Here is a 19,518-nt window from a genome sequence, read left to right on the forward strand (position 1 = left end):
TTAAAGTGTATAGCATTGTACATCTGATGACATTAGTAGTGTTAACGTCAGTTTGTGTGTTGCAAGGCCAGGAAGCGCCAAGTTGTTTAGACAGAAGTAGAAATATTCCGTAAGTTCGTATAGTGTTCATGTTTAGTGATTAGGGGGGTTTGGGGTTAACAGTTGAAAATTCAGGTGTGTGGTGATGTTACGAGGGGGGGTTGATGTTCCGGTTTGTTACCTAGGTATTTCAAGAATAGGTAAGTTTTTAGGTGTTTTCTGAATTCTTCATAGTTGTTTGTGTGCGCAATTAGTTTTTCTAGGTCTTTACCCCATATGGCAGCTTGGTATGATAGCAGTTGTTGATGGTGTCTCTTATATTTGCACCCTCTAGCCGGTGGGGAGATAAATTTCATGGTTGCCCTGTTAGCTGCAGACTGCTGCCGAGTCTGTCTTTTCCCAGGCACAGATGCCCTAGGCTACTGAGGTCCTCTTGAGCATCAAAAGCCTCCAGATTCGGATTAAAACCCCTGAAAATAATAAAATACCTACTTTGAGAAGATCAGAAAGACACCATAACTTGCAGAAGGAAAAACTGTAGAGAGTCAGTACAGCCCACCAAGGAAGGAGGCAGAACTGAAAACATTGTAGATGATGGCTTCTGCACAGCTCCCAGGAGTTAACCCACAGGTATGCCCTGTGCACCAGAATTATATTTATCCCTGTGGACAGGTATGTCTGTGTGTTTGTTTGTACTGCATGTATGAACAAGTGGGTTTGTATGTGTGCACATGCTAACATGGGATCCTGGAAATCCTCGTTTTTACCATGTTCTGAAAGCAGTGGATTAATGTAAGAGCAACAGAGAATTGGACTGTGAATGGTCAGGTCAGAACTCGCCAAGCATGACCGCTGAACAGATAGTCCTTGCTTGTATTTTTGTATTTATCATCTTTAATTTAAAAAAAAAAAAAATACTTTCATAAAAATCTTAAAGTTCTTTTATTACACGGGGCTTATAGGAATATAAATTCGCCTTGATTATACTGAAATGAACTCATCGCCCTGGGTGAGGGACTGCGGTCAGCGTATCGTCCGCACAGGGAGGCAGACTGAAGAGCAGCGCGAGGCAGCCGAGGGCTCGTGCCGACGCCGCTCCGGCCTCTCCCCCTCCCCTCCCGCTGGTGCACGCGCGTTTGCGCCGGCGCTCGCAGCATTACGGCGCCGGCCGGGGCCGCCTCTCCCTCGCTCTCGCTCTCCGGCCGGATCCTGCGCGAGGGAGCCCAGCGGCGGACCCTCGGCTCCCAGGGGCTGCAGCCATGGCGGAGCGCCGCGCCTTCGCCCAGAAAATCAGCAGGTGAGGAGGAGGAGGAGGAGGAGGGGGGGGGGGCACGCTAAGACTCCAGAGAGAGAGAGAGAGGCCCGAGCCCGCTGGAGACCTGACTTTCCTGCAGGCTGCGAGCGGCCCGCGGCCCAGGCTGCTGGGGATTTTCTGGGCTGTCCCATCGCTTTGCTACGTGGGGGGATTCCGGCCGGGATGACCCTGCTCCTTAGCAGCTTCTCCCGTCCCGGCGCCGCTTTGCAGTTTCCTGTGCGTTTTCATTCAAGGAAGGTTTGCGATCCTCTCTGGCTCAGGGTGGCTAAAATCTATGGCAGTTCTTCCTCCCCCCCCCCTTAACGAAATGTATTGGTTTCTGCCAAATACACGTTACTTTTATCGAACGGGAAAAATGCTGCAAATACCCGGTCCTTAACTTGGCTTTTATTTTCACACGTCTTCTTTTCCTTAAATAAGCATATATTTGGAAGACAGGGAAAAGCATCTATTCTAAAATCAGCTTTTTTAAAAAAATATGAAATCATGAATAACTCACAATTTATAAACAGTGTCCTACATGGGGAGGTTTACAACAGTGCTTCTCACCCCTTTACTGGAGGCACAGTTATAGTCAGTTGAGTTTTCGAGATAACCACCATGAATATGCATGGCATAGGTTTTGCATATATTGGAGATCTGTTATATGCAGATCTATTTCATATACATTCATGGTGGTAATCCTGACTGACTAGGTGTGCCTCCAGCAGAGCAGTTGAAAAGCTCTGCTTTATGGACTACAGAATTTACCGTATATACTGGAATATAAGCCGAGGTAGCCCTTTCCCCCAAAAAGGAGGAAAAAGGGTTGACTCGAATATAGGCCGGAGGTTAATATTCCAGTGTCCTGCCCGGCTCTACACTCAGCCCTCCTCCCTCCCCTGTCACGGCAGTCAATCAGCTAGCGGCTCTTCGCCGAGCAGGAGCGCGAGAAGATCGCTCCTGCTCGGTTCACCACTGGACCACCAGGGAATTAAAAGGTACGCGGGGGAGGCGGGAGAAAAGAAAAACTTTTTAGAGTTGCCGCCAGGTCTTACAGCCGGACTGGTGGAGGCCTGCAACTGGTCCGGGATAGGGGTAGTTGGGTGTTGACCCAAATATAAGCTGAGACCCCCATTTATGGGCCATTTTTTGACTAAAAAATCTCAGCTTATATGCGAGTATATACGGTACTGTGCAAGTGGGTATTTGAGGCAGCGAGAAATAAAGTGACTTGCCAAAGTGATACCCAGCGTCAGTAACAGACTAGGAACTCGGATCTTCAGATCCTTTTTTAACTTTGTTTATATTCACATAAGTATAATAAACAAGTAACAAACTTGCATAAGGATTGGAAATTAACATCTTAAGTCACATTGACTAATTCAGGTTAAACAAATACAGGAAATTACAATAACCATTATTTAGTCCACAATAACGTGATCCAAGAACAAAGAAAATATCAGAAAAATTAAGAAATCTTAATTTTTATTAATAATTTTTTACCTAACCTATTGTTTTAGCCATTGATGTTTTGCCTATCCTATATCGATTGTAGTTCTTCCCCATCCGTCCCTTTGTTGCCGTATGTCTGTGTAAGTCACTTTTCCCTGTTTTAATATACGTCTCAATGTAACTGTTTAACTTGTTTTTATGTAATTTTATCATGTTAACCACTTAGAAATTAGATTAAGCGGTCAAACAAATATTTTAATAAACTTGAAACTTGAATCACCCAGATAGCCGGTTTGTTAAACTGGAAGAAGCCATTGAGCCAATAATCACCCTGCCCCCTTCTCTAGCCGTTATAAATTCAAGCAATTGTTTCGGTTCAAAAAAACAGAAAATTCTTCCCCTCAATAGACACACAATACTTAACAGTAAATTTCAATACAAAGGATGCGCCCAAGGCCAGTACCCTTGGTCTATAAAAAAGGAAATCTTTTCTTTTTTTGTGTCTTTTTGGAAACATCTGGAAACATTCTTACTGTTGAACCTACCGAATGGCGGGCCTTATGACATGATTGGGCCGGTGGCTAAGGCCCCGCCCACAGGAGAGGCCTTAGGTGCCTGGGCCAACCGGAATCTAATAAAAATTGTTTATACATAAACTGTAGCATGATAACAAAAACAGCACATATCACATTGTCACAAACATATCATAACTCAAAAAATATATGAAAACTGTAGTAAATCAGGTGATCTTCATATTAGTTCAGGCTCCTTCTACTAAGCTGCGCTAGTGGTTTTAGCGTGCGTGCTAGACGCTAACGCCACCATTGAGCAGGCATTGGTTTTTACACGTAGCGTGGGGGGCAGCATGCGCTAAAAACCCTAGCACACCTTAGTAAAAGGAGCCCACACCAGAGCCAGTATGTCTCGCATAAGGATAACTTGTATCATACACTGTAACTTCCTGTGTGTCAAATTAGGATAAAACTTGTACCGAAAACCTTGCACCATAAGGATAATTATAGCAAACTGTAACCAGTAAACTGTATATTATGTATATTAATTTTTGACCCTAGTATGTATCAAGTTAGGATAAAAACTTGTATCGTAAACTTGTACGAAAATTATGTGCGTTAAACCTGGAACCCGTTCTGAGCTCTTTGGGGACACCGAGACAGAAAAACAATTTAAATAAATAAATAGAAAAATAAGCAAGACCAAAGAATTATTTTTCTTCCAGGAACTTGTCTAAGCCTCTCTTGAAGCCCTTCATTTTAGCTGCCTTAACGGTGTCCTCTGGCATCAACTTCCACAGAATGTGCTATGTGAAAAAAAATACTTCCTGTCATTTCTTTTCGGTCTGCTTGTTGTTAGTTTGGTGAAGTGTCTTATTTTAGTTCTCTTTAAAAAATTAAGCAGCTGTTTTCCTATTTAACTGTTCCATCCCACTCATGGTTTTATAAAACCTCAGCTGTATCCCTCTTAGTCATATCATTTCCGGGATGAGGAGTAGATAATCTTTATTGCCTTTCTTTGAATCTTGGCTGATTTCAAATGTACACCTGCACTTTATATTTATACTAGAAATTTCATTTACTAATAAGGGAACAGATGATGTACAGGGCAGGGTTCATTTAGACTTCGGTCTGCTGCTAGTCACCTATGAACACCTCTCCGGGGCTTTCTCATGATTCGGAGGGTTGATTGGCCCGTACTGAAATCCCATTACTTATTTATTTATTTGTTTATTTCATTGTATATCTTGAATTCTGTTGGATTTAAATTGCAGTGGTCATTTTTGTTGGAAACTTGTAGGGCATTTACCAAATTTTTAGTTTAGTTTGAGATGGGATGACCAGAACTTGATGCATGGAGAATGACACGGGGACAGAATTTATCATCATTCCTGTCCCCGTGGATAACCATCCCCTTGTCGTTCTTTAAGGAGAAAGGGAAGAATCAGCGTATGAATGGGTACAACCACTGACCCTCAAGTCTGGCATTGAAGAATGCCGGTGTAGAAGGACTGAGGTTGAGATAGACACTAAAGAACGACACCGGATGGTTATCCACAGAGACGGGAACGATGATGAATTCTATCACCGTGTCATTCTCTTAATTGTAGAGTGTGCTCTACTGGAGGCAGGCTTCGATAGGGGTTGATCCTGATCATTGTGGCTAAGGAACAGTATGTGCTTAGCCTACTCAGCAGTATTATTCAGCTAAATCTAGCCCCGAGAACCTTGGTCCTTTTTGATGACCCATGGGGCAATATGTATGCCTCATAGGTGGTGGAATGTATTATCTTGTGTTTTCCTACTTGGTTATTTTTGACTTGGTTGCTGATGGGCATAGGCAGTCATATTTTTGTTGGCTTTTGGACCCTGATATTTTGCTTGGAAATTTATGACTTTTGAGTTATTGTTCTGAATTCTAAGTGTGAAAAGATGAGAGGGGGGATGTAGATCTTTAAAAACGAAACAAAAAAATCAAATTGCTCCTATCGTTGTGAGGCTCAGCCTTAAGGTACGGAATGAGACTTTTGTGGTTTATTTTCGATTTACGAAACACCCAATAATTTGGCAATTGATGTCTCAGCTGTGGTTGCAAGAAAGGGATTTACATATTATATACTGGTGCTTATTTTGTACCCGGGATAATAGAGGTTTAAGTGACTTGCCCAGAGCCACCAGGAGCTGCAGTGGGAGTCAATTCCAGTTCCTCAGATGGTCAGGCTGCTGCAGTAATCACTAAGCTACTTCTTTACTCTTGTCAAATAAACCTTTTCTAATTTTTTTGTGCGGTATTCCACCAGGAGTACAAGTTCTGGAGCTGAACTATATACCTTGAGTGAAAACATATTGTCTTCTGTTTGTTTTCAATGAGCTACTGTGTAATTTTATGGGGCATCCTCTACACTTTGTAGTTATTTAAAAGAGTAAGCAATTCACTTTAACTGTTTCCACTATATATATTATATATTTTGAAGAAATGAAAGATATTTGATGGAAAAGCACAGTTACTTACCGTAACAGGTGTTATCCAGGGACAGCAGGCATGATATTCTCACATGTGGGTGACATCATCTACGGAGCCCCGACGCGGACAGCTTTTCAACCAAACTTGATTGAAGATTCAAGTTTGCTGTGCTGCACCACGCATGTGTGCCTCCTGCTCCACTAGAGAGCGCATCCCCTCCTCGTGGTCTCCAGTTTGTTTTCTTCCGCGGAGCCTAGAAGTCGTGTATTTTTAGGCTCTGCCCCAAGTGCCTTCTAGCACTGCGATTTTCTTGTTTTTTCTTGTTGGAAGTTGCTGTGCGCGTTTATTTGTCTTTTTTTTCCTGCTCGTCACAAAGTCGTCTTCGTTGGGCAACCTTTATTGTATTTTATTATTGTATATTTAATGATTTCTTCAATAAAAAATGTTATAAATTAACTGTTTCCACTCCACTCCGGATTTTATAGACCTCTGTCATATCTCCCCTTAGCCGTCTCTTCTCCAAACTGAAGAGCCCTAACCTCTTTATTTAACCTTTCCTCATATGAGAGTCATTTCATCCCCTTAATCATTTTGGTTGCCTTTCCTTATACCTTTTCAAGTTCCTTTTGTAGTTTCATTATAGATTTTGAGAGATTCAGTGACTAAAATTGCATACATAACTCAAGTCTCAACACAGTAATAGAGAGGCATTCCTTTCTTAATAATTTGTAACGTGTTTTTGTTACTGTTGCACACGGTTCATAGACAACCCCGCGAAAGACAAAGGCGCACGCCGACAACTGAGCGCAAGACGGAGGCGCGCGCCGAAGAAAATTACAGTTTTTAGGGGATCCGACGGGGGTTTTGTTGGGGAGCCCCCCCAGTTTACTTAATAGAGATCGCGCCGGCGTTATGGGGGGTTTGGGGGGTTGTAACCGTCCACATTTTACTGTAAACTTAACTTTTTCCCTAAAAACAGGGAAAAAGTGAAGTTCTCAGTAAAATGTGGGGGGTTACAACCCCCCAAACCCCCCACAACGCCCCTACAATGCGGCGCGATCTCTTAAGTAAAGTGGGGGGGTTCCACCCCCACGCCCCCCCCGTCGGAGCCCTAAAAACAGTAATTTTGTGCGGCGCGCACCCCCACACTGCGCTCAATTGTCTGGGTGCGCCTTTGTCCCGGCGCACTTATGACCTGACACCGTTGCACACTGAGCAGAAAGTTTCAGTGTATTGTGAATGCTGGCACCTGAATACCTTTTCTACATTTTCAAAAAGATTGACCGCAAAATGATACCAGTTTAAATCGGCTGATAAAATATACTCTGTTCAAGTTATTGCTTATGAAATTACCGGTAGTGTTAAATTGCTATAAATTAAAAACAAACAGTGAAATGCCCCTCCCATTTTTATCTCCAGCAAAAGTAACATAACGTTCTTAGAAGTGACTATAAAGTTATACCAGTGATCTCAGAGTCCCTCCTTGAGGGCCGCAATCCAGTCAGGTTTTCAGGATTTCCCCAATGAAAATGCATTGAAAGCAGTGCATGCACATAGATCTCATGCAAATTCATTGAGGAAATCCTGAAAACCCAACTGGATTGCGGCCCTCGTTTCCCACCCCTGGCCTAAGGCTATTACCCTAAAACAGGGATTCTCAGCCTAGTCAACAGAACACAACCAGGTTTTCAGGATACCCACAAGGACTGTGCTCAAGATAAATTTGCACACACTACCTCAATCATATGCAAATCTTTCTCATGCATATTCATTGTAGGCCTGACTAGTTGGGCGTATCCCAAGTTATGGGATTGAGAACCCTTGCTCTACACCAGGGATCTCAAAGTCCCTCCTTGAGGGCCGCAATCCAGTTGGGTTTTCAGGATTCCCCCAATGAATATGCATTGAAAGCAGTGCATGCACATAGATCTCATGCATATTCACTGGGGAAATCCTGAAAACCCGACTGGATTGCGGCCCTCAAGAAGGGACTTTGAGACCCCTGTCATAGAGGGAGAAGGTAGAAACGGTACAAAGGGGAGAAAGTTGCAAAAACATTGTGGAGGGAGGCTACTTTGTTGCACGAGGGGGAGGGAGTCATTTACAATACATTTTGGAGGAGACTCGTGTGGCATAGTGGTTAGAGCAACAGCCTCAGCACCCTGAAGTTGTGGGTTCAAATCCCATGCTGTTCCTTGTGACCCTGGGCAAATCACTTAATCCTCCATCGCCCCAGGTATGTTAGATAGATTGTAAGCCAGGGGTCTCCAAAGTCCCTCCTCGAGGGCCGAATCCAGTCAGGTTTTTGGGATTTCCCCAATGAATATGCATGAGATCTATATGCATGTACTGCTTTCAATGCATATTCATTGGGGAAATCCAGAAAACCTGACTGGATTCGGCCCTCGAGGAGGGACTTTGGAGACCCCTGTTGTAAGCCTACTGGGACAGATAGAAAAATGCTCAAGTACCTGATTGTAAACCGCTTAGATAATTTTGATAGGTGGTATATAAATACCTAAAATAAAAGATTTGAAGACAGAAGAACAGTAATCTGCCAAAGAATAAGTACCTTGATAGCATGCATGGCCTATTTGAAAATTAAGAAGTATAATGTATTTCACGAGGGTATTTGAGTGGTAGAGCTCCTGCTTTTAATCTGTCTCTAGCTTGAGAAACAATGTGGGTTATAGCGAATGTGGCTACATTAAGCTTGTAGTGTATGATGAATTGTCATGACACACCATTCTCAAGCACATTAGTCAGCCAGCAGACAGGGAACAGTGTCGGAGTTCATTGACTCAAGTGAGCATGCTCCAGCTGTCCATGCATTCTTTGCATAGCTGCTTCTATTCAAAACAGAGTTCTAAGTCTAGAATGTAGGTTTGTTGCAGAATGCCAGGGTAGAGAATGACACGGGGACAATTTTTTTCCCTCCCGTTCCAGCAGTAACTCAATTTCCCTGTCCCGTCCCTGTCCCTGCCCCATTCCTGTAAGCTCTGCCTTAATCGCACAAGCCTCGGACACTTATGATTTTAAAGTGTTTGAGGCTTGTGCAGATGAGGACGGAGCTGGCAGGAATGGGGCAGGGGAAAATTTGTCCTTATGCCAGGGTTAACCTCTCAGCTGAGCTGCATATCTGTCATAGATCTTAACCTGTTTCAAAGGCTGGATAAGAACATAAGAATTGCCACTTCTGGGTCAGACCAGTGGTCCATCTTGCCCAGCAGTCCACTCCCGTGGCGGCCCTTAGGTCAAACACCAGTGCCCTAACTGAGTCTAGCCTTACCTGCATATGTTCTGGTTCAGCAGGAACTTGCCTAGCTTTGTCTTGAATCCCTGGAGGGTGTTTTCCCCTATAACAGCCTCCGGAAGAGCGTTCCAGTTTTCTACCACTCTCTGGGTGAAGAAGAACTTCCTTACGTTTGTACGGAATCTATCCCCTTTAAACTTTAGAGAGTGCCCTCTCGTTCTCCCTACCTTGGAGAGGCTGAACAATCTGTCCTTATCTACTAAGTCTATTCCCTTCAGTATTTTGAATGTTTTGATCAAGTCCCCTCTCAGTCTCCTCGTTTCAAGTCTCCTCATTTTCTCTAATCTCTCGCTGTACGGTAACTCCTCTAGCCCCTTAACCATCTTAGTCGCTCTTCTCTGGACCCTTTCGAGTAGTACCGTGTCCTTCCTCATGTACGGCGACCAGTGCTGGATGCAGTATTCCAGGTGAGGGTGCACCATGGCCCGGTACAGCGGCATGATCACCCTCTCCGATCTGTTCGTGATCCCCTCCTTAATCATTCCTAGCATCCTATTCGCCCTGTTTAGCCATCACTAGAAGAAGACATTTACAGGTAGTTTTTTGTGAGCCCTTTCAGTGCAGATTGATCAGAACCAGGAACGAATGAATGCAGAAGACTGCACGGAGTTTCCCTTTAAAAACCTGCCTGGTGCGCCCAGTGCAGGTAATAGAGCACCTTGATCACTTTGCACGGACCGTACGGAGCACACGTGTGGAGATTTAAAAATGGAACGCTTTGCTTGTATTTTTCCCTCCTGCTGATCTTTTTTTTTTTTTTCTGCAGGTTTGTGTGGGTAAAACTGTACGTTTTGTTGGTTTTGCCTACGTGCAGGGTGGAGGGGAAATAACCGGAGCACGTTTACTACGTGTAAGATTTTTGTTTTCTGCTCCCCAAAATAGCAGCTAAAAGGGAGGACTTGCTACAGTAGTTGAACAGAGTTTTAAGAGGAGAAACAGATGCTTTGCCTTGATAGTTTTCAGGTGCAATTTGTTGCTGCAGTCGTCAGCCTCATTATCTTTTCTTTTTTCAGCTTTGTTGTGATCATTCTGTTACTTTACTTTTCACTTGTCTTAGGGCTAAATTCACTAACCCGCCCGATCGCGTCCAATCCGTGGCAGGCCGACTGATCCACAACGAGTCCTTGTTAAAATGAGGGCGATCGGAGGAACGCCTCCCCCCCCACACCGACCACACAGATCCCTGGAGAGTGATCCTGATGCATGTGCAGACCATCTTCCTTACCTGTAGATGGTCTGCGCATGTGCTGGCCCTTACGTGCCTGGCAGAGCTGGAAACGTTTTTTTTTATTTAAACTTCGCGAGCCCTTGGTTTTAACCCGCTTTAAAACCACGGGCTCGCACTGCGGGGATGAGCAGGAGCGGGTTCATAGACAAAACCGCCGAAGACAAAGGTGCGCGCCAACAACTGAGCGCAAGATGGAAGCGGCGCCGAAGAAAAAGAGTGTTTTTAGGGGCTCCGACGGGGGGTTTTGTTGGGGAACCCCCCCCACTTTACTTAATACAGATCGCGGCGGCGTTGTGGGGGGTTTGGGGGGTTGTAACCGCCCTCATTATACTGTACACTTAACTGTTTCCCTGTTTTTTAGGGAAAACGTGAAATTTTCAGTAAAATGTGGGGGGTTACAACCCCCCCAACGCCCCCACAACGCGGCGCGATCTTTATAATGTAAAGTGGGGGGGTTCCCCCACACACACCCCCGTCAGAGCCCTTTAAAACTGTCATTTTCTTCGGCGCGCGCCTCCGCGTTGCGCTCAGCTGTCTGCGCGCGCCTTTGTCCCGGCACACTTTTGACCTGACACCCAGGAGAGTCGGGGCAGAGAGCAGGGTTTTTGCTCAAGCATCTGGTCCTCACCAGTCGCTTGTTTTTGGATCGGCCAGCCCAGTCGGTGTGCCTTCTTTAGTTTAGTGAATCGTGTCCTTCCTACTACATTTGTTTGCAATTTACCTCATTTGCAAGCGCGGATCGGCACAGAGGGTAGAAAATCAGGTCAGTACACGATCGCAAACACGATCGGTGGGCTTAGTGAATCTAGCCCTTAGACCTGCTCTAGATAAGTCGTGCGGCCCTCCTACTTGTAACAAAATTGGATTTTATCACATTTAAGATGGATGGAGGATCTGTTAGAAGCAATATTCTCTAGCTTGGCCTCTGTTATTTGGGGGGGGGGCAGAGGAGGGAGGGATGGAATGGGGCCTGGGGTAGCATCTGATATTGCCCCAGCTGACTCACTGCCACTTGTGAAGGTGAGGCTTAGTATGTCTTTTTTTCATATGCTTGCAAGGAATTAACTCCCTTAACATAGCCCAGCCCTTACAGGGCCAGCTCTTGGTTAGGGGCTTTTAAAAGCATGCCTTTCTTTTGGAATCCAGTACTGTATACACAGATCTTGAATTCCTTCTCTAGCTCTACATTGGTTGCCTATTCATGCATGAATTAAAGTCAAGATTTTACGCTAAAGTGCTAAATAACAATTCTTTTGCATCGGCTTTATCATTTCTTTTTTTTTTTTTTTTTTTTTCAAGTTCAATAAATTTTTATTGAGTATTTTGAAAAATACAAGGAGCAATTCAAATACATAAGAATAAGATAACGTTTTGTATATATATGATCTATAAATATAAAATTAATTATAAAGGACCATAGTATTAAGAAAAGCTCAGAGTAATGGAGTTGTTTGTGAAGACTGTATGAGAAAAAGATGAAAGAAGACAGAGTAAAAATAAAAAGAGAAAGGAAAGAAAGAGGAAAAGTGGAGAAAAGGAAGGGAAGACAGGAGTGTCTACAAAGCAGAGCGTACATATGAATCTAAAAATGACCAGGGTGATTTCTTGCTTTTTAAATTCATGGAGATTCGGAGTGTGATTTTACTCTCATATGCATATGATTCAAGTCTATGCATACATAGTGAGTTCCACCAAAACGTATAATCTAATAACGAAAATGATTTCCAATTTTTCAGAATTTGCATGAGAGCAGTCACAATCATGGTATCAATGAGTTTAGGAGGACATTTTGATTGCGCGAAGCAGGGATGTTGAGATCGAAGGATTATAATGTCCATAGAAATTTCTTCTGAGCAGTTAGTGATAGATTGTATGGCTTTATCATTTCAAAGGTATTGTACTCTTTCTTCACGTTCTGATGATATGACATTTTTGGAAGTTAAATAATTTAGGGCTAGATTCACTAAGCCCACTGATCCGATCCGTGGACAGGGGGCTGATCCACGAAGCGTCCTCATGCAAACGAGGACGCTCGGAATCACACCCCCAACCGACTGTACGGATCGCTGAATAGCAACCCCGATGCATGCTTACAGAGCAGCGACTTTTTTTTTTTTTTTTTACTTTTTATAGTGAGCCCGTGGTTTTAACCTGCTTTAAAACCATGGGTTAAAATCATGGGCTTGCACTGCGGGGCAATGCCAGGAGAGTTGGGGCAGAGAACTGGAAAGTCGGGGGCAGAGAGATCAGGAGAGTTGGGGCATAAGCAGAACAGCGATCGGGGGCAGAGAGCAGGAGATGCAGTCGGAAATGACATGAGCTACTGGTCTCCAGCAGTCGCTTCTTTGTTGATCGGCCAGCCCAGTCGGTGTTCAAGTTTTTGGTTAGTGAATCGCTGCCTGCCTACTTTACATGCCGTGTCCCCTCATTTGCATGCACGGATTGGAGGATGAACGGCCACGTGGTTAGTGAATCAGGTTGGAGGGAAATCTGGTCGCTAAGTGGTCGGGACTTGATCAGTGGGCTTAGTGAATCTAGCCCTTAAATCTGTCAAACTTCTACCTCAGGGGTAGGGAACTCCGATCCTCGAGAGCCGTATTCCAGTCGGGTTTTCAGGATTTCCCTAATGAATATGCAGGAGATCTATTTGCATGCACTACTTTCAATGCATATTCATTGGGGAAATCCTGAAAACCTGACTGGAATATGGCTCTCGAGGACCGGAGTTCCCTACCCCTGTTCTACCTCATCAGCGATCTATGCTTTCCATTCAGGGTGTAATATTGTGGAACACTCTGCCTTTAGAAGGTAGATCCCTGCCTGGGGTTTGCAATTTAGAAAATGTTTGGAAAACAATTTTGTTTCAATGTGTTTATCGATAGTATTTATATTTGAACATCTCTGTGATATAATGTTTTATTTTATTTTAATGACGGTCTGTTATTATATATTTTATTTAGGTTTTATTGTACCCTGCTCAGAACTATTGGATGCAGCAGGTTATAAATTTAAAAAAAAATAAATAAATAGTAGTTATAGGGCAGTTTTTGTTCCTCTGTTTTTGGACCTGTCTGATTGGGAAACACATATTTACTATGTAGAATCATTGATCTGTAAATCCACTAGGATCCCTACTAGAGCAGTGTGTCCCTCTATATCAGGGGTCTCACAGTCCCTCCTTGAGGGCCGCAATCCAGTCGGGTTTTCAGGATTTGCCCAATGAATATGCATGAGATCTATGTGCATGCACTGCTTTCAATGCATATTCATTGGGGAAATCCTGAAAACCCGACTAGATTGCGGCCCTCAAGGAGGGACTTTGAGACCCCTGCTCTATATGCATCCCTCACAGCATGTCCCTCACAGCAGCCAATCAGCTGGAGGATGGAGCGGGAGAGCTGGAAGATCACTCCTTCTCAGTTCGCACTGCACCGGCTGGCTGCGTGGGACGGAGGTGGAATCAGCCAGTAGCATCAAAGGGAGCAGGAGGGCAGGAAGATCACTCCTGCTCCGTGCACCGGCTGGCTACATGGGACCGAAAGTAACAGCGGAGATAACTAAAAAAGTTGCATAAGATAATTTATTGATTCTTCTAGCTTCTTAATTCTCGGGCTTGTGCTTCGGCTCAGTTGCTTGCATCAGGAGTCTAGAACCTATCAATTATATCCAATTATTGTACACAGTTTCTGTTCTTTCTTTTGTTGTGGACTCCTGATGCAGGCAATTGAGCCGAAACACAGACCCGTGTCGAGTCGGTAGGAAGCTACAAGAATTAATAAATTATTTTGTGTAACTATTTTTTAATCATCTCCACTGTTGCTTTTCTAGTCAGAAGCCATTTTCTACAGCTTTTACTATGAGCTAAACAACTGTTGAGCAGTTTGACTAATATACATTTGCAAATTGATTTCTTCTGAAATGAGTGGTTTCATAACCCGAGTGAAGCTCAGGAAGTAAGCTTATATAGCCAGGATAATGACTTTAACCTGGCATGCCCTTCCCTGTAGCTTGGGCATGCACCACAGTCAGTCGTTTTCGGGCTGGTACATGTCAGTCAGTGTGTCAGGAAGCAAGTGCAGAACATAATATGTAAAAAATATATACTGCAGAGGTCACATTTTATATAGTTTCTTTATCTCAGTACAGTGGTAGGCAATTCCGATCCTCAAGAGCCAAAGCCTGGTCAGGTTTTCAGGATATCCACAATGAATATGTATGAGATGGATGTGCATGCACTGCCTCCTTGAGATACAAATCTATCTCATGCATATTTATTGTGGATATCCTGAAAACCTGACCTGGCTCCGGCTCTTGAGGACTGGAATTGCCTACCCCTTTCTCAGTAGCCACAGTAATTAAAACTAGACATGGCAACTCTCTAGGTATAGAGAAAAAAGCTATTTAAAACATTTTTATTGCACTTTTATACCCCTGTTTTCCTATAAACAGTCAGGGATGTGTATAGGGTTAAAATTTCCAGTCTTATTTTTGGTTCATTTGGCCTTTCCCCCCAATTTTATGTGGGGGGGGGTCACTTCTTTATTTCAATTAGTTTTAATATGTAGGAATAAAAAGAATCCAGGATAAAAAATAAAAAACAAAAGGAATCCAGGATACCTTTTGTTATTGGACTAACTAGAGCATGGTTAGATTAGCTTTCAAAGGTAATCCTTCTTCAGATCAGAGATAAGCAAATGAAGACTCTTTTTTAGTCATCTCCACTGTTGCTTTTCCAGTCAGAACCCATTATCTAATACAAAATTTTAAATATGCATTAGCTTTTTAATGTACCAATTAACATGTATTAATTCTTAGGTTAATATGCTTTAAATTTAGTGTGTGCTTATTCTGGGGTGGTTGTTTTTTTTTTAAGAACATGCTGATGAACCTGTCAACATTTTCCTAGAATGTCTCTTTACTTTTCAAAAAGCATATTCAAAACACCTAATCTCACTCTCCTCTTCCACGTACACCGACCAGGTTTACCCACTCCCTGGCACCATACCCTCAACCGACCAAAAAAATAAAAAAAAATAAAATTAAAAATCAAACCCAATTCATCCTACCGAATCATATTACCTACCAACGCCTGGAAAAGATTTGATATGTAATGTAATACAACTGCTTTCATCCAACGTTACTAAGACTATACTCATTCTGTTACTATGTCTTACCCTAAATGTACCCTCCTGGAAATGTCCAGCTTCTTCTTATGTAATCCGCTTTGAACCGCAAGGTACAAGCGGAATAGAAATCAGTAATGTAATGTAATGTAATTTTTGTTGCATGTATATGATAAAATAATAGCCTGGATTTTGCCCAAAGTTGGGTATACAGATGTGCATGCAAATCAGTGTGTTTAATGGAAGTCCCTGATTGGCTCAGGGAGGAGCCCGATGCATCTGAGCCAATCAGGGCCTTAGACCCCCTCCCCGTGCATCACATGATGCCCTGACAGCAGTGACACAACTGTTGGGGCTCTGCGCATGTCTTAATCGCTCATTGAGCAACTGAGTCAGTGGGTTTGCATGCAAATGATTTGCACCTCTCTGCAAATCATTTGCATACAAACTTAATAGTGAATGGAAAATCGGACAGAGAATTGTCCAACAGCGATTGTGTCACTATTGTTAGTGAATCTAGCCCTTAGTGTCTGAAAGAGAAAAAGCAGCTGTGCAATCCTAATGCCCTCAATTATTTGATGTCAGCCCTAGATGCATCTCCTTACCTTTCAGACAGGTGTGAACTGTGAAGACATTTACTGGCTCTCTGGCAGTCGCCTATAAAGCTTTTTGTTGTAATTATGCTTTGGAAGATAAATCAGACAACAGCAGGTACCCAAAATAAGTTCCCTCACTGAGCTAATTTACTTTTTATGTTCTTGCTTGGTGAAGCAAGGAGGAATTTTCTCTGGAGTCAAAATTAGTTTTCTTGCTGCAGAGTCTTTTGTGTTTAGAAGATGTGCTGAGAAGGGAAGTGCTAGAAAAATTCAGATATCTATTTTTTAACAAAGCACTTTATATAAATGAAGATTCTGTTTTAGTAATAGACTGTATGCAATTATAATGATATATAAAGGAAGGCTTGTTTAATCACTTCAGTGCTGGAAGCATATTATTATGTTATCAGGTACTTTATCCAGTGCGTCAAATATGTCCTTATACTCCTCTGAAGATGACAAATGTTTATTGGATATCAGTCGCGTGGACTGGTTTAATATGTTTGCTCGCTTTTATATCAATGCCTCTCTGATTACATTTGTAAAATGACCAAACCAAAGGAAAATACTGCAGAAACAGTGTACAAGGAATAAAAGTCTATTCTTTATTGTAGAAGGTTCAGTGTAGCATTTCAAACAAATGGTCCTCTTGTACGAGTACACAGGACCCAACACGGTCCGTGTTTCGGAACACTCCTTCGTCAGGGGTCCAGGATGTTGAGTGACTTAGAAACAAAGAAACATAGAAAGATGACGGCAGATAAGGGCTACAGCCCATCAAGTCTGCCCACACTATTGACCCACCCTTTTAAGTCTACTGACTCCCTTAAGTATAATTGTAATTATACTGCCACGCTACTGACCCGCTCTTTCAAGTCTATACCCTAGTGACCCTATCCCTTGGCATGACCCTCGTAGGGATCCCACATAGGTATCCCATTTATTCTTGAAGTCTGGGATGCTGCGTGCCTCGATCACCTGCACTGGAAGCTTGTTCCAATGCTCATTCACTCTCTCCGTGAAGAAGTACTTTCTGGCGTCTCCACAAAACTTCCCTCCCCTGAGTTTGAGCGGATGTCCTCTTGTGGTCGAGGGTCCTTTGAGAAGAAAGATATCATCTTCCACCTCGACCCATCCCGTGATGTACTTAAATGTCTCAATCATGTCTCCCCTCTCCCTACGCTCTTCGAGAGTGTAGAGCTGCAATTTGCTCAGTCTTTCTTCGTACGAGAGACCCTTTAGCCCCCAGACCATCCTGGTGGCCATCCGCTGAACCGATTCAATTCTGAGCACATCTTTACGATAATGTGGCCTCCAGAATTGCACACAGTATTCCAGATGAGGTCTCACCATGGCTCTGTACAATGGCATCATGACTTCAGGCTTCCTGTTGACGAAGCTTCAGCTCAGAGAACCTAGTTAAAACAACTGTCCTCAGAAAGACGATCACAGTGGAATGCCGGTAAAGCCGCTACTTGGGGATGCACTTTTTTTCTTTCGCTTTCGATATCTGCGCACCCCTAAGTAGCGGCTTTACCGGCATTCCACTGTGATCGTCTTTCTGAGGACAATTGTTTTAACTGGGTTTCAAACTGACTCATTTTTTTTCACAGTGTACTAATCTGGTTCCTGGTTTGCCCCATGGCAATCATGGACTTTGTACTTCCTGATTTTCTTGCATGCCGTTAGGTTGATTCAGTACTGATTTTACCCGTTTTGAAAGAAATGGAACCTGCTAAAAAAAACACCCCCGAAGAAAACCAGTACAAGGGGCCTTCATGTACGGGCTGTGTTTCGGCATGTCCGCCTGCATCAGGGGTCTGCACATATTCATAAGAACATAATAGCCTTACTGGGTCAGATCCCAAAAAACACAGGACAGATTAAAAAAACATGTACAAATAGATCTGAAAGCATAATTGAACTAATAAAAACATCTAACAATACAAACATATAAATAAACATAATAGAAAAAAATGCAAAACGCATTTCCATTAAAAATATCCCAAGATGAAATTAAAGTGCCTTTCCATGTGAAGTGATGCCTATAGAAAGCTAATGATAAACACAATTAAAAAGTGGAATAATAATAAAATAAAGGACTACACCGTTTGTACTCTTTAGTAAAATGTCTATCACAAAACTTATTTATTTATTTAATTTTGTTTTCTATCCCCCCTCCTCCCCAAAGAGCTCAGGATGGGTTACAGGTTCATCATTTTATGTCCAAACCAATCTGTGGTGCATATAAACACAATGAGCCTCGCCTAGGTATGGATGTCAAATCAAATCAGTTTAAACTAAACTAAAGCTTAACTTTGTATACCGAGTCATCATTCTGTGAAGGCTCGGCTCGGTTTACAGCAATTAAATAAACAGGGAATGATTTACAAATGATAAATTGAAGATAATAGCAAAATTTCAAAAGAATTAATTTTCAAAATGTTTGGCAAATAGAGTAGTTTTTAAAGATTTACGGAAAAATTGAAACGAACTGGAACTCCTTAAAAAAAAAAAAAAAGGGGGGGGAGATCATTCCAAAGTTGAGAGAATTTAAAGACCAAAGATTGACTGAAGCCACAGACAACAGAAAAACACCCTAGCATTAAAAAAACAGCAGCCTAAATATGCGGTTTAAAAACAAAGGGGCTCAAAATCGAAACTTAAGCTTGTCTAAAATCCCGCCCAAGTCGGCACTTGGACAACCTAAAAGACAGGTCGTCCAAGTGCCGATAATCAAACTGACTCTCTGAACGTATCCAGGGACCTTTTAGGCCTCTGAATGCTGCCGTGCACCTAGAGCTAAAAGGGCTATATCTGGAGGAGTGGTTAGGGCGGTGTTTGGGCAGGATTGGGCCGACCACGTTGCGACCCGATTCACTAACCTTTTGGCCGATCCGATCCGTGCATACAAATGAGGGAAATGGCATGCAAATATAGGAAGGCAGAGATTCACTAAAAAATTTAAAGAACACCGACTGGGCTGGCTGATCAAAAAAGAAGCGACTGCTGAGGACCAGTCGCTCATGTCTTTTCCTGCTCTCTGCCACCCTATAATCTCTGCTCTCTGCAGCCCTGCCTGCATCTCTGCTCTATGCCCTGAAAGGAATCAGCGCCCCCCGACTTTCCTGCTCTTGCCGTCCTTCCCCGCAGTGCGAGCCTGTGGTTTTAATCTGCGGGTTTAAAGCGGGGCTGCATTGCGGGTAAGGGCGGCAGAGAGCAGGAGAGTAAGGGCGGCATAGACTTCCTCATTTCGGTCTCCCCGAGGAACCGCTTTCTTTCAGACTCCCACAATGGTCAATGGCAGGAGTAAATAAATAGGCCAGAGAGGTTTCTCACATCATGTGCCTCTGGCTGAAATAGGCGGGGAGTTTACGGGAAGGAGGCAGCTGATTGGGGGCTTGGCAGCGCCAGCGATAGCCCGGGCGTGCAACCGTTGCCAGAATATCCAGGCTGGGAGCTGCTTCCCCCCTCCCCTCTGCATGCGGAGACAG

At 43.3% G+C, this 19,518-nt stretch overlaps 1 protein-coding gene across 9 annotated transcripts in view; it reads left to right on the forward strand.

Moving 5' to 3' along the window:
* Positions 1-1,102: 1,102 nt before the first annotated feature.
* Positions 1,103-19,518, forward strand: part of DOCK7 (dedicator of cytokinesis 7) — a 287,050-nt gene continuing 268,634 nt past the window's right edge. For 3 of the 9 annotated variants that reach the window (XM_033917241.1, XM_033917243.1, XM_033917245.1), the window contains exon 1: positions 1,119-1,336. In XM_033917241.1, coding sequence (XP_033773132.1) covers positions 1,299-1,336 — 38 coding nt within the window. In that variant the 5' untranslated portion in view covers positions 1,119-1,298. Of the gene's footprint in view, positions 1,337-19,518 lie in introns of all 9 variants that reach the window. The other 6 variants (XM_033917246.1, XM_033917247.1, XM_033917248.1 and 3 more) reach the window with 4 other exon arrangements.

The sequence above is a fragment of the Geotrypetes seraphini genome, chromosome 12, assembly GCF_902459505.1.
Source record: "Geotrypetes seraphini chromosome 12, aGeoSer1.1, whole genome shotgun sequence".
NCBI lineage: Eukaryota > Metazoa > Chordata > Amphibia > Gymnophiona > Dermophiidae > Geotrypetes > Geotrypetes seraphini.